A 16,260-nucleotide genomic window follows, 5' to 3' on the forward strand; every position below is an offset into this window, starting at 1 on the left:
GGGTCGTGTCTCTGTTCACACTGCGGCTTACCATCGGCCAAACACCTGGAGCTGGCAGCCTCCACCTGGGACCACCTGGGCTCTGGTTCGCAGAGCCCGCGGACCGGACTTACCATCTGCGGAGCTGGCTGCCTTGGAGGCTGTGGTGGCGCTGCGAGAGCGGCTGCAACTCGCTTTCGGAGGCTCCGGAGGCTTCGGCCGCATGGATATCGGAAGCTTGCAGGTCCCTGGGTGGGGGCTGACATCGGGAGCTCCGGCAGCGTCTTCGCACGCCCCGAATCGCGGGGCTTGTGTCGACCCGCCGCGGACCTTTCACCGTTCGGCGCGGCCTGAAATAGGCCGCGGGAATTTCTCCGCCCGGCGGGGCTTCAATGTCGGGAGCCCTGACCGCCCCGACGTGGCAAGTTCAACAGCCTGACCGCGGGAGAAGACGGCAGGGGAAGAGAAAAGACATTCTGGCCTTCCATCACAGTGACTGGAGGAGACTCACTGTGATGGATGTTTCTTTTTTTTGTTTTGTGTTGGTTTGTGATTGCGTGCGTTATTGCGCATTTTTATTGCTCTTATTGTTGGACTGTGGGTAACAGAATTGTGTCCAAAAGACTTGTTTTTTGGATGACAATAAAGGTTATTCTGATTCTGATAAGGTAGTGCAAGGAGAGAAAATAAACAGAGTGCTGAATATAATTTTACAGCTACAGAGATAATGCAGATTAAAAGAACAAAAACCCCAACCAGGCAAATTGGAAGATTTAGGAAGTACATCCCTAGCATATGACAGGTCCGTTCAACAGTCTGGTAAAAGTGGCGAAGAAGCTATTTTTGCATCTGGTGGTATTGCTTTCAAGCTTTTGAATTTCCAGCCTGACGGAGAGGCGGAAAAGAGAGAACGTCCAGGTGTAAATGGTCCTTAATTATGTTAGCTACTTTCCAGTAGTGATGTGAAGTATAGAGGGAGTCGATGGAATGTGTGGGGGGAGGAGGGGGTGAGAGAAGGCCAGTTTGTGTTATAAGACAATAACTGCAGATGCTGGTACAAATCGAAGGTATTTATTCACAAAATGCTGAAAGCATTTTGCGAATAAAGGCCAGTTTGTGTTTGTCAATGTGCCATATAGAAGACTAGTGCATAAGATAGAAGCTCATAGTATTGATGGAAATGTATTGGCATGAAAGTGATTAGAATGTTTTGCAAAAAATAATGAAGAAATGTAGGTACGTTGGAGCTAATGGCTATATGATAAGCAACATTACGCTGCAAAATATTTGAATATTTCCTCCTCACTGCTTGCAAGCCAAATATATGCACTATTTGGAAGAAGTGAGGAGTTAAACCTGACACCATGCTGACCATCATCAGCAAAGTTCTCATTGCACAAGGCAGAAAATCAAAATAACAGACTTCCTACCATTTTTCTTAACTGTAATACTCCGATCTTCAGCAAGGCTAATAGGGTTGTCTGGCTGGTGAATAGCCTCTCCTTGTGATAACTGTTCCTCAACAGCTCCATTAATTCCAGGAACACCTACACGTTTCAAAATACAAATATTAGTAGCACAAGCCTCAATGCTACTTTCAAAACCAGATCTCAGCTGAATATTTTAACACTGATGAAGATTTATTGTAAATATACCAGATTTAAAAATCAAATAAGTTGATGTCTATTATTAGTAACTTCATTAAATATAGTTACAATGTATGCAGCACATGAACTCTAAAATTAATGGCTGATTTAACACTGAATATTAACAATTTGCCTTTTAACCAACAGAAACAAATCACCTAACACTGAATTTAAATCTATTTAAAATGCAAATAAGTTGGTTTAAAATATTTATTAAACCTACACGTTTTCCAACACTTTTCCAACAAAATGATCCAAAAATTGATAACCCATTATCTCAGTAATTACTCTATTAGTTGTAATTCAGCTTTTTACTTGTTTCAAAGTGGCCATGGATCCAAAACAAAACTCCAGAAGCAGATTGTTATGAATGTGCTCTACTTTGCTCAATTACACTTGATTCAAAAGGACGCCAACAATCTTAACTGCATCAGCCCTGGCAACACAGTATTCACTACAAGAACAAGTAAGTCTTGTAATCGACTAAGTGGCTCATTCAACTGGCAAAGGGCCCTCGCCAACACTTAAAAAAAAAAAAAGAGAACTTGAACAGAACAAGCAGTCCACTGGCAATACACAACATTTAGGTTGCACATCATGACGATCCTATGACAATGGTTTGAACTGATCATGAAACAAGCACTTACACTATTCACATATTTATCCTATTTTTCCTCCACACATTTGAAAGAACCCACTAGATTCTACCACTCGCCTATAGATAATTAACCTGCCAACCTGCGCAAATCTTTGGAATGTAGAAGGAAACCAGAACAATTCGACAGTATCATAAGGTGACAGGGTGAATAAGTAAGCTCCACAGAGCACCAAAATTAGGCGCAGCACAGTGGTGCAGCTGATAGAGCTGCTACCTCACAGTTCCAGGGACCTGGGTTCAGTCCTTACATCTGGTGCTGTTTGTTTCAAGTTAGCACAATCTCCAGTGACCTGGTAGTTTTCCTCCAGGTGCTCCGGTTTACTTCTTCATCCCAAAAGCATGATGGTCTGTAGGTTAGTTGGCCTCTGTAAATTGCCCCTAATGTGTAGGGAATGGATGAGAAAGTGGGATAACATAGAACTAGTGTGAACGGGTGATTAATGATCAGTGTGAACTCAGGGGTGCCGTAGGGCCCGTTTCAAATGTTGCAACTTTATGAATAAATCAGGAATGAATCCCAAGCCACAATAGCCACGAGGCAACAATTCAATTAGTTTAGTCATCTCAGCACATTACCACAAGGACTGCTTAAAAAACAATTTGTTGGGAATATTTCTGGGCATTCCATTCTTTAGATAGAAATATAATCTGCAATAGTATACAGCAAAAGATTGCTTGCATGGAATGGCTCACATTTGCTGTGGAGATTATTTAGTAAACACAGAGAAATACCATGAGCCATTAGTCTACTTAGGAGAGCTGATGGCCCATCAGTATTCTGTGATTTATAGTCATGATGATATGTCAGTGCTGAAGCTTTCTAATGTTCAGAGCAATTCACATGTGCTTTTAGTGTTTCCTTTAAAATGACTCACTAATCTTACCAAGTGCTGCCATTAGTTGTTACACTTCTGTTTGACAAAATTGATTTGAGCGAGCATGCACTCACTTGAAAATGGATCTTTTTGAATCTGCTATTTTTATCCTTTGGCCACATTTACTCTTCTCTCTCATCACAGAATGGGGGTTGAGTGGGGAAGAGCGTTGCAAAGATTGGAGAATGGAATAAGACTCATCCAGATAGAGTTTGGATATAATCACAAAATAAAAGGACAACCTTTTTAATTAAAAAAGAGATACAAAGCACTGGAATAACTCAGTGGGTCAGGCAGCATCTCTGGAGAACATGGATCGGCTATGGTTTTTGGGACCTTCTTCAGGCCCAAAACGTCACCTATCCATGTTCTCCAGTGATGCTTCCTGACCCGCTGAGTACCTCCAGCACTTTGTATCTTTTTTTGTATAAACCAGCATCTGCAATTCCTTGTATCTCCTTTTATAATTCAATGTAGCTGAACATTTTTGCAACTTCGATACAAGCACTATGGTTGCAGAAAATCTATTAACACAATAAATACGCATGGTAAATGGTCTCATCAAAAATCAATTACTTACCTCTTGCTCCAGTGAGCCTTATGTAACATGTTTTTAATATATTTTAAATGATTTTTAATAACCTTACCTGCTTTACGTTCTGGAATGCAATCATCAACCTTGTTCTCACAGGACTGAACATTTTCTTCTGCACCAGTTTCTTTGCACGTTGCACAGATGTAGCATTCTTTTACCAAATTAGCCTCATTATTTTCCAAAGATTTGTCACATTCTATATGAATCCACCTAAAGACCAGAACAGAAGCAGTCACATTATTTCAATTGCCATTCAGTCAGAGTAGAAAAGACAGGTACGCCAATGAATCTATATTGAACAGATCATAATGGTTGTAGACTCAGTCTCTGGACTGCTCTTCGGAATTAGATCTCGGATGGTGCATGATAACAGTATTATAACTACTCTCAAGGCTTTTAGTTTACAAGGAGGAAACTCAGCCAGAGTTCCTTCTTGCTTCCCAGCAATTTTCCTGGGCACATCCATGCAGGTGTCGGATAAATATAGGGAAAATTTCAGCTCTCATGTTTTCCAGTCAACCATTTTGCCATCATTCACTGTTGAACTAAACATAAGAATGATTTCCTTTAAAAGGTCATTGGAAGACATCACAGGACTCTATCAGCATATGGTCGCACCACTCTGAGGAAAGGACTGGGGCCAGAGGTGGCTAGGGAAGAAACTTGAATAAAATAAAAGGTAAAGTCAAGTGAAGGAACATTCAAAATATTGCAAGGAAAAACAAGCTGGCACATTCACATCAATGAAGCTAGCTTTCCAAGTTTTCAATCAACTCTGTTCCTGAAGGCTAAGTTATAAATCCACTGCTTGGCAGCCTGTTACAAATGAACAATGTTAATAGAGTTTAAAGCAAACGGTATTAAAATAGTGATAACTGCTCTGCTTCAATTGAATGGTTAACAGAAAACTTCAAATAGAATCAGGAGTTACACAGAGGTATTCTTGTAACTGTAATACTGGCAGAATCCTGGCAATATAAATTATAACCTGAAAATAGCACTTGCTATTTGGGGATATAAAAGGGCTAGAAGGAATAGAATGAAACGTTACTTTTAGTGGCTAAATTGATTTTGCATTTCCTAAGTGGATCTTCCACACTATCTACTGTACAATCATAATCAGTCCCCAAGGCCATATCACCATCTGATTTCCATAAATGATCAATGTTAATACGTGATCAATTAGGTATGGCTCAACAATTTGAGAGTTTTCTTTCCCTTTTGATAAAACAGCTTGTTTTTCCTTGCAATGTTTTAACAACAAAGAATGAGGTGCTGGTCTGGAAGAAGGGGGCAGAAATAGGCAGCTGAGATTAAGTGTATCCCTGGAGGAAAATAGGGGACTATGGAGCACACTCAAGGAGGAAATCAGGAGGGCAGGAAAGGGGCATGAAATAACACCGTCAGATAGGATTAAGGAGAATCCAAAGAGATTTTATGTATATTAAGGGGGAAAGAGTAACTGAGAGAGAATAGGGCCCCTCAAAAAACAAATTGGTCCTCTGTGTGTGGAGCCACAGGTGATGGAGAATCTCAATGAATATTTCTCCTATGTTTTTACTGTGGAGAAAGTCACGAAGACGAAGGAACTTGGAAAAGTTTAGCTATAGATTACAGTCATGGAGGTGCTGAGTGTCTTAAAAAGTGTGACGGTAGATAAATCTCCAGAGCCTGATCAGGTAGATCCATGCTCTCTGCATGAAGCAAGAGAAGAATTTGAAGGAATTGTGGCTGAGATATATGAAATATCGTTCGACCCGAGTGAGGTGCTTGAAGACTGGAGGGTGGTAATGTTGTGCCTTATTTAAGAAGGGCTTCAAAGAAAAACCTGGAAGCTAAAGACGGGTAAGTCTAACATCTGTGGTAATAAAGTTATTGGATGTGATATATAAACATTTGGAAAAACAGGGGTTGATTAAGTATAGTCAGCATAGCTTTGTGCATGGAAGATCATGCCTCATGAATTTGATAGGAATGTTTTGAAGTGGTAACCAAGAAGGTTAATGAGGCCAGGGCCGTAGATGTAGGGCTACAGATGCTGGTTTACAAAAAAAGATACAAAGTGGTGGGGTTAGAAACATAGAAAAAAAGGTGCAGGAGCAGGCCATTCGGCCCTTTGAGCCAGCACCGCCATTCAATATGATCATGGCTGATCATCTAATATCAGTACCCTGCTTTTTCCCAATATCCCTTGGTTCCTTTAGCCCGAAGAGCTAAATCTAACTCTCTCTTGAAGTCCCCGTTACTCAGCAGACTACATAGCATCTCTAGAGAACATGGGTAGGTGACATTTCAGATTGGGACCCTTCCTCAGACCGATTGTGGTGGGGTGGGAAGAAAGCTGGATGAGCGCAAGGGCAGGACAAAGCCTGGCAAGTAAGACAAAATGTGTAGGAAAGAACTGCAGATGCTGGTTTAAATCGAAGGTGGTCACAAAATGTCTTCTTCAGACTGAAGAAGGGTCTCGACCCGAAACATCACTCATTCCTTCTCTCCAGAGATGCTGCCTGTCCCGCTGAGTTACACCAGCATTTTGTGACTACCTGGCAAGTAAGAAGTGGGTACGGGTGATGGGAGTTTGTTAGGGTTGATAGACAGATGGACAAAGGCCAGTGGTGAAAAGAAAGAAGATGTGAAACAAAAGGGTTGAGGAGTTACAAATTATGAAGCTAAAGGAAAGAATGGAGGTGGAAGTGACGGGGGGGGGGGAGAGGAGAAATAAGTGCAAGCCCAGGTTGGACACAGGGGAGAAAGGGGGGGGGGGGGGGGGGGCTGCAAAGAGACAGGTTTGTAATTACCTAAAACCGGAGAATTCAATGAATTGTAAGATACCCAAATGGAATAGGAGGTGCTGATACTCCAGTTTTGCATGTGGTCTCAGTATGGTAATGGAGGCAGTCAGGCCAGAAAGGTCAGTATGGTAATAGGAAGAGAAGTTAAAATGGTTAGCAACCTGGAGATCCAATAGGCTTGGGCGGACTGAGTCCAAGTGTTCGACAAAATGGTCGCTGAATCTACACTTGGTCTTGCCGATGTACAGGAGGTCATATTAGGAACACCGGATGCAGTAAATGAGATCAGAGGAAGTTGTGTCCAAAGATAGACACAAAAGGCTGGAGTAACTCAGCGGGACAGGCAGCATCTCTGGAGAGAAGGAACGGGTGATGTTTCGGGCCGAGACCCTTCTCCAGACTCCAGCATTTTGTGTCTATCTTCGGTTTAAACCAGCATCTGCAGTTCCTTCCTACACACTTCACATGAACATCTGACTCATCTGGAAGGGCTGCGGGGTCCCTGGATGAAGGTGAGGGGGGAGTAAATTAAGGATTATTAAATTTGCAGTTATCACTAGAGTAGGTGGCATTGTAGACAGTTAGATAATTATCAGGAATTACAGCAGGATTGTGATCAGCTGAGCAAATGGAACAAGAAATGGCAAATGGAGTTTAATTAAAATAAATGTGAGGTGTTTTATATTGGAAGTCAAACCAGGGTGGGATCTTCGCAGTGAATTGTAGAGTAAAGGGTTCTGGGGAACACTGTATAGCAGACGGCTCAAGGTGTCCTGGTACATAGCTCCCTGTAGAGAGTGCAGAGATGACTTACAAGGATGTTGAGGCCTAAGCCATTGGAAAGGTTGTACAGGCCAGGACTTAATACCTTGGAGTACTGGAGATTGAGGAGTGATCTAATAGAGGTGTATAAAATCATGAGGGGAATGGATAGGGCGAATACAGAGTCCATTTCCCAGGATAGCGGAATCAAAAACTAGGGGGCATGGGATTAAGGTGAGAAGAAAATATCATAGGAACCTGAGGAGCAACTTTCTCATGTAATAGGTTATGAGCATATGGAACTAGTTGCCAGATGAAGTAGTTGAGGGAGATACAATAACAACATTCAAAAAACATTTGGATAAGTTCATGGATGGGAAAGATTAAGAGCGATATGGGCCAGGAACAGGCAAATGGGACTAGCAGATGGCATTGCTTTGCAGTCAGCTTAGACGAGTTGGGCCGAAGGGCCTGTTTGCATGCACCATGACTCTAATTCCTTCTGGTAATGTGACAGAAGGCACAGAAGGTGTGTAATCTGATTACTTATCCTTCTTGGTCCATTTCTGTCTTGATAGCTCTTCACTTGCTCATCATTGAATGCACCCATTTCTCTAATGAAAGCTGTTAAATGACTAGGTGAAATACTTGTGGTTAAATGAAAGAATTAAACCTCTTTCTATATGGAATAAAACCCAAACTTAATTGTTTGATACCAGTGAATTATGCTGCGACAATGCTCAGCTATGACAGAAAGATTCTCCTAACATTCTTGGCTTCACTACTCCAAGAACCCCCAGGAGCACAATATTCTTGTGAAGAATTAATGACTAATCACCAATCAAGAAGACTCCATTCTGTTAGTTCAATGTTAATCGTTTTAGCAGGGCTTCATTACAGGAGTTTCGAAAGAGCAAAGAGACATTAATCATGGTTCAACAAACCAATAAAACCATGACATCAGGCTTTATGGATCCAGACAGCAGCCATTCCCATGTAATAGTTAATGTTAAACTAAGGCATTTACAATCCAGAAATGATAATTGCAAAAAAAAGGATGCTGTACAGGAAAGAGAAGAGAGTCAGTTACAGAGCATTGAAATAGGCTCTTTGGCCCAATTCAACAAAGCTGACTAAGGTATCAACTTCAGCTAATTCCATTTGCTTGCAGTGGGACCTTATCCTTTAAATTTTTTCCTATCTATGTACCTGTATAAATGTCTTTCAAATGTTGTCATTTTACCCATCTCTACAGCTCTTCTCTGGCAGATCGTTCCATACAAGCGTCACCTTTTGTATGAAAAAGTTGATGTACTCCTACCCTGTTTTCCCCTTCCCTGAGATGCTTTTAAAATCTGCCCTCCATCATCTTAAACTCATGCCCTTTAGTTTCAGACTCCTCTATCTTTTGGGGGGGGGGGAATCTGTTCACCTTATCTATGCTCCTTATAATTTTACAAAACTCCATAAGATCACCACTTAAGCCTCCTAAGTTCCAGGGAGCCTATTTACTATCCAGCCTCTCCTTCTTACTCAAGCCTCCCAGTCCTAGTTACATCTTCATGAATCTTTTATGCACCTTTCTTATACCCTATAACCAGGCATGTGAGTGAGGTAAAAAAAAAGAGGAAAAGAGCCGAGCGCTTGCCGATAACATTTTGAAGTAAATTTGTACATTTATTGATATTCAGCCCAAAAGGGTGGTAATTGGCTTTTCTGCTGTGTTTTATATTTTAACCCTGTCTTAATTAATTTAGTTATGTAATCTTGCACAAATTTAATATTTACTCATTAAGTTCCACCACTGATGTTCTGGCACTCTTGGTTCCAGAGCTTTGCTGGTTTATCCAGCAGGCCAAGGAAATCGGCCAGGGGGATAGATGTGCTGGCTCCAGCTGGGCTGGAGTTCCAGAGCCCCGGCCGCAGGTTGCAAATTCAACCCACCGATCGGCCATGGAAGTCCCGATGAGGTCGAGATTGGCTGCCTTGCCCAGCCTTGGTGCCATATTTTCGGGGAGACTTCCAGGACGCCGAGGGATTTCTCGCGGAACCCCTAGCGACCTCTAGCGGCCAAATTAACCATGGAATTCCGAAGAGATCAAGATTGGCTGCCTTGCCCAGCCTAGGTGCCACATTTTCGGGGAAACTTCCAGGGCGTGGAGATTTCTCGCAGAACCCCTAGCGACTTCTAGCGGAACCCCAGTGTTCATTACAAGTCTATACATTGTTTATTTATTTTTCTTTCTTTTTTCCGATCCGATCTCTCCGTTTATTTGGCAAAGAGAAAAACGCGGAAATCATGCAAAAAGCGCGAAAAATGGAATTTTAAAACGTGGAAATCCGCGGAAAATGCACATGCCTGTATAACCATCAATTTTGCGTTGCCAATTATCCCTCATCAGTCCATGCGTTTCCAAATGCAAATAAATCCTCTCTCTCAGAATCCCAATAAACGTTCCCACCATTGATGTACGATTCACCTGCTGTCCTTCTTAAATAGACAGAACATTAGCTGTCTTCCAGTCTTTCTGAATCTCATTGATGGCTAAAGATGCAGCATTCTCTGACTCTCTCGCTTCCCATAACATATTTATCTCCTCCTTTACAATGTGGATATGCTCTAGTGTATTGGCCTCCCCTTCCCTGAACTTACATGGCCGCATATCCTTCTCCAGGATAATTACAGGCAAGTAGTATTCATTTAAGAGCCTGCCCACTTTCCATGGCCTCACACATGAATTACTGCACTGATCATTGATGAGATCTACTCTCCCCTACCCTTTCAATCTTCATATACATAGACTTGTCGTGGTGGAGAAGCTTGTGTGGTCCTGAGATCCTGAGAGTCAAGTCAAGTCAAGTTTTATTTGTCACATGCACAGTGTGACAGTGAAATGAAAGTGTGCAGTGAAAGTGTGCAGCGATGCCATCTGGAGCTACGCTCATGGTAGGGTCACCCATGGCAGTACGGTCGAGGGGGGGGTCCCTGACAAAGAGCAATCCAACCAAGACCTCAATGGTGGAACAGGCGGAGAGGATGATGGCTGACTTTAGTGGAGCGTCACAACGGCTGGAAAGGCGGATGAAGACTGCAGTGGGCAGGTGCTATAGACGGGAAGGTAGACGCTCCTGCCCCCACGAGTCTCGGGCAGATGAGGAGAGGGAAAACTCTGATCTAAAACCTCCACTGCCTTGTGGCCATATCCAGTCATGGAAAAGGCTTCAGGAGTAAACCTCAAGAAAAATCCGGAGTCGGAGTCCCTAAGGCAGTTTGTCGTTGTCTACAACCTCGTTCTGGCAGCTCCTGCGAAGGCGCTGGTGCCAAACCGTAACGGCTCTGCTGTTCCTTTGGATTGATCAGCGACGTGGAGAGGGGGGACGTGCTGCATGGGCAACAGCCTGTCCTTCATATGACATCGCCCAGGCTTGCATCCGACCACACATCGACGCTGCTCTGGCCGAGGTTTGGAGCAAGCAGTCAACAACCAGGAACCAACAACCCACCACTAAAAGAGCTCCTGTCCTATTACCAAAGTGCACATAATATAAGGTGGTGGAAAGTTATCTGTAGGTTAATCTGGCTTGTTCACCCATTCTCAAGTATGACTATGACATCTAGTTTAAATGTTGTGATGTGTGAGATGGCTAATAGGGCCAATCTGGCCTCAAAAGTTCCTTACACATCGGTGACGGAGGTGTAGTATCAGTGGTTCTTGATTTCTGAGATTCCCTTTTCCCTCCATTCTAGCTTCCTCATCATCACTTTTATGCAAGTATGTCAAACAGGCAAATCCAATTCTTGTTGTTCCCAGTGGTGTGTATCAATGATACAACACTTTAGAGATGTTTTAAGATTCTTTAAAACTCTTTCTGTTCAATATGTGATCATTTGCCTTCAGGGAATTCTCCGTAAAGTAGCTGCTTCTTCTGACATATCCTGCCAACCTCATCTGCGATTCTTTCAGCAATGTGAAATAAATCAGCCATGATTGATTGACAGAGCAGACTCAATGGGCTGAATGGCCTAATTCTGCTCTATGTCTTCTTCTGGTGTGGATGCTGGAGACATTGGTTTGGGACAGAATCTTATCTTATCAGTTGACACGAGGTACGAGGCATGAGGCACAGACAGGTAATGAAAAAGAGCAAGGTCCTCATCCCTTTGAGGTTTGAAGTTTTTGGATAGCACAAGAAAGACCATTGGGACTATGCAATGTAGGTTTGAAACTGTAGTCATTTTGCTGCATTAGAGTACGCCAGAGATATGGTACTATATTTAAATTCTATCTTCTGAAGTAAAACAAAAATTATATTTCATTCTTCCCTGTAATACAAGAGATGGACTAGAATCTGACTTGCTCATTGAGTTTAGAAAACCTGACCTGCTGTAAAATAATCAAATAAGAGCGTTCTGCCAAGATTAAGAGGCTCCCCATGCACCCTACCTCGAGACATACTGTAGCATCTTCCCCTGCAAGGCAGTAGAGAATTGTTGTGCTATCCTAGAATAATTTGAAACACAAAACATGTCGATTTTGAATTTTTTGCTCGCCAGTAAATTTTCAAGTTGCTATGCTATGGGCCATTTTTATAAAGCTGTGGATCATCTTCTTACCTTTTGCACATCTGACAATGCAGTGCGTCCTTTTGGGAGTCTTGATGGCAGATTTTGCCACAGCGTGGACGGAAGAAGCTGTGGTCTTGTTGCTGATAACAACTAGCACAAAGTGAACAGTTGTAGTGCCAATGAGTGCTGTTCCGTGTGCCACATTCAACACATACCCTGCAATTCTGAAGCAAAATGTTGGGCATTAAACCTTTTGTGTTAGTGAAATACAACAAATAAATATAAATAACCAAGCAAAGCAAACCAATTAATGACCCAACTGAACAAGGTGATTTACAAATGATGAAACAGAAACTGGAAAACTGAAAATCTGAAACAAAAAGAAGCAAATAAGTACACAAAGCAGTCAACATCTGCAAAGAATAAAGACATTTTTGTTCTTTATAGATGCTGCCTAATCAGTTGTATTATCACAATCATTTATTGCTACTGTGTGCGATGAGTTAAGCAGCCTTAGAAACATCCGATTTCATCTGCAAACAATGTTATTATAAGAAACATTTCTGATGAATTCTCACATGTGCAGAAATCAGGGTATAGCAGCATGTTATCTTACACAATTATCACCCACAACTCCTTACAATAATTTTGCTGTCTTGTGAACAAGATTCTGGGATTAGTTCCCAGATTACACGAGAGGTGGTACTTGTGAAAGGAAATCCGAGGAGTGTAAAAATAGGCAAGTCAAGTCTTAGTAATGGACTACTATTGAAACAGTGAGTGAAATAGTTGGAACATGTTCATCCAGCAGCTAAAATGCAACTTTAGAACCTATGGTGGATTGAAAATTCAGTGGTTGTATAAAATGACGGAAGTAAAGAGAACATGCAATGAAGAAACACACTTCAGTCCATCATCTCATCCTAGATACCTTCGGAGATTTAGTCTTGAATCATTCCAACTCCTCGCAAGTCGGCAACAGTCTACCAAATGTTATGGGCATCATTTGCTGTGCTAAGTGCAGTCCATTAATAGTAAAGGCCTGCAATTAACACAGTAAATGATGCCGTGACGCTCAGTAAACCGGTACCAACTTTGAAGAAGTTTGAAGATTTGACAAATAATGAAGTTTCATGCAATTTCATTTTTTGCGTAGGATGGCAAGGCCAATATTTTTATTCACATAGTCAGTGCTAAAAAGTGACAGGTTTTTCTTTGAAACACAATCCCTGCATCAAATGCTCAGTGTCAGGGTACCGTTTATGGTTCCTTACCATCCATCTCACAATAGTATCACCTTCCCAATCTCCCTCCCTAAAAACACTACACTTAAAGAATATATATTTTTCATTTCAGTCAGGGTCAGATTGACATTTAGCATCCATTTACCAAATTATAACCAATTTTGTGATGCAGACTTTAACCCAAGTCAAGTTAATAATTTAATAAAGTTTTACTTGTACAGCATGCTTCAGACCTACTGCTGACAGGGGGCACATTTCAGAGGGCTATATGGGGAACTGCAGGCACAAACTCACATTGCTTCTGGGGACAAGGCTCGCTGGTGTGATGCTGCAGTGATTGACAGGTGCTCCTGTGTATACAGCATATGCCAAAAACTATTACTGAAGCACTGTACCTGAAAATTGGAGGAAAAAATAACACTGACAGAGACACGAGCAGGAGACATGAAAGGAAGGCCAGTTCAGATTAAAGGTATACCTACAGCACATAATGTTAGCACGTCTGAAGATTGCAACATCCAACATCAAATGCAGGATACAATTTAAGTTATGCCACAAATCAAACAAAATTCCCTTTTTCTTTTCTGATCATGTACACAAACATTTACAGCAAGGGTATGAATCCTGTATTGCTCTTGGTGCTTAATTTCAGAGGTTTATAATGTGTCACATCAGTATGTTTTTAAACCAGTCTAATTACAATAGTATAGAAGTGGCTTCGAGCCATAATACCCTGCACTGTCAGCATTTCTAGCTTGATGACCACTAAGTATAATAAACTCCACACCACCTGTGTTTGCCTTCAAGGAATCTAGAACATTGTCAGACAAATTTATTATTTTTGCACCGATACAAAATAAGAGGCTCTTTCTTGGGAAAAAGGAGTCAAAAACCATTTGCTGGCATCATCAAGGATAAATAAATAATGAAACAGATCAAAAGCTGGCAAAGAACAGGGTGGAGGGGATTTAATTTAATTTTGAAAAATGGTTTTATAAAATTAACCTTCCTTGGTCTCTTGCAGTCTGCCGCGAGAATCTTTATACAAGAATGTACAAATTACCATGATATTCTGAAACAAGTGTTAATCAGATTTTCTTACGTTTGGTGCAACGTTAGCAAACCAATTGGTAGATAAATATAACAGGTTCAAATTATCACTCACTTTACACCTCCAGCCATTTGTTGGTATTGACTCCATTGCTGGTTGAAGACAAAACGTATGATAGCCTTTGTCACATATGTCACAAACCAACATTTTACTGTCATCACCTGGATGTCTGAAAGAACATAAAATGATAACATTTAAGAACAATTTCGCTTTTTGTAAAACTAGAACCGTGTGACCTCTAAGGGTTGCATCAAACTCTGGTCTTTAAAACCATACAGGTGATGCAGCCCAAATCAAATATTCCGCAGTCTCTTGTGTCTCTAAACATTTAGGTTCTGGAAAATGGAGCAACAATCTGCTGGAGGAACTCAGTAGGTAAAGCAGCATCTGTACGTGGAACAACATCTCATATTTCGCTTGGGCAGCTTGCAGCACAGTGGTATGAATATTGATTTCTCTAACTTCAGGTAGCATTGGCATTCCCTCTCTCTCTCTCTCTCTCTCTATCCCTCCCCCACCCAAGTCGCACTAGCTTTTCATTTTCACCCAACAAACAGCTACCAATGGCCTGTTTTCTTTATCATCGTTACTTTTTTGTATATCTTTCATTCATTGGTCTTTATCCCTCTACATCACCGTCTATATCTCTTGTTTCCCTTATCCCTAACCAGTCTGAAGAAGGGCCTCGACCCGAAACGTCACCCATTTCTTCTCTCCAGAGATGCTGCCTGTTCCGCTGAGTTATTCCAGGTTTTGTGTCTATCTTCTGTGTGTGGAAAGTTCTGTTGGAGGAAAACCTCTTCAAAGTTGGCAGTACTGATGCAGGGACTCAACTCAAACCGTCGACCATTTATTTCCACAGTTACTGCCTGACTTGTTGAATTCCTCCAGCAGATCATTTATTGATTCTGAAATTTTACTTCACGCACTAACATTGACTCAGATTCAACATCGGAGAATTTCTTCAAGTTGCATAAGAATTATTGCTGGAGTATGGAGTATTAATGGAAGGACATTTTGTTACAACTTAACACAGCACAGAGATTACATTTGAGGTACTGCCAACAGTTTTGGTGTCCATATTTAAGATAAGAAACAGCACAGGAGGGTCACTCGGTTCATTTCTGGGATGAAGGAATTGATGTGTGAAGGAAGGCTGAGACGGTTGAGTACATGCTCACTGAGTCTGCAATGCAGATGTTCTACCAATTGGTGGTAGCCAGTGCCATCTTCTTCGCTGCCATGTGCTGGGGCAGCATGGTGAAGGCTGCGGATGCCAATAGGATCAACAAAATCATCAGGTAGGCTGGCTCCCTCCTGGGGCGGAGTTGGATTCATGGGAGGTGGTCTTGGAGGGGACGATGCTCCTCAAACTGCGGAGCATCCTGGACAATACAGTTCACCCCCTCCATGACACACTGGTCAAACTGAGGAGTACCTTCAGCATCAGACTGGTTCCACCAAAATGCAGGACAGAATGCCACAGGAGATCCTTCTTCCCTATGGCTATCAAACTTTACAACTCCTCCCCCTTCTGTCATGCGGTAGACCGAGACTGACTCCCCCCGCCCCCCAATCTTTGTACATCCCCCAAGCCTTTTCACTCGTCACTTTAATTTCATGTTTTCTGTATTTTGTGTTTTGTGTATTGTGTTTTTATGACTGTTGGCAGATCAATTTCCCTCCTGGGATAAATAAGTTCTATCGTATTGTGATGAAAAAGGTGATTTTATTGAAATGCATAAGGTGGATTCACAGGGTGGATCCAGAAGGGATGGTTTTCTCATGGATGCATCAAGAACCAGGAACCTGGTCTCAAAAAAGGTGCTGTCTGCTTCACACAACAGGGCCCCTTATCTTTGGAATTCTCTACTGTAGAGACCCATGGAAATGAAGTATTTGAATATAGTCATCACAGTGATGGCAGATATTTAAATTACATGGGAATAAGGGATATGGGAAAATGGATTTGAGACCAAGACCGGATTAGCCATGGTCTCACTGAAAAGCAGAGTACGCTGGAGGGAATGG

The 16,260-nt window shown here is 41.9% G+C and overlaps 1 protein-coding gene across 6 annotated transcripts in view; it reads right to left on the reverse strand.

The window, feature by feature from the left end:
- kmt2ca (lysine (K)-specific methyltransferase 2Ca) overlaps positions 1-16,260 on the reverse strand; it is a 328,698-nt gene that overhangs the window by 156,758 nt on the left and 155,680 nt on the right. For 5 of the 6 annotated variants that reach the window (XM_078424496.1, XM_078424488.1, XM_078424479.1 and 2 more), the window contains exons 10-13: positions 14,284-14,398; positions 11,923-12,098; positions 3,806-3,963; positions 1,410-1,526 (exon numbers count right to left, since the gene is read on the reverse strand). In XM_078424496.1, coding sequence (XP_078280622.1) covers positions 1,410-1,526; positions 3,806-3,963; positions 11,923-12,098; positions 14,284-14,398 — 566 coding nt within the window. Of the gene's footprint in view, positions 1-1,409; positions 1,527-3,805; positions 3,964-11,752; positions 11,797-11,922; positions 12,099-14,283; positions 14,399-16,260 lie in introns of those variants that run through there. The other variant, XM_078424469.1, reaches the window with a different exon arrangement.

The sequence above is a fragment of the Rhinoraja longicauda genome, chromosome 2 (genome assembly GCF_053455715.1).
Source record: "Rhinoraja longicauda isolate Sanriku21f chromosome 2, sRhiLon1.1, whole genome shotgun sequence".
NCBI classification, from domain to species: domain Eukaryota; kingdom Metazoa; phylum Chordata; class Chondrichthyes; order Rajiformes; family Arhynchobatidae; genus Rhinoraja; species Rhinoraja longicauda.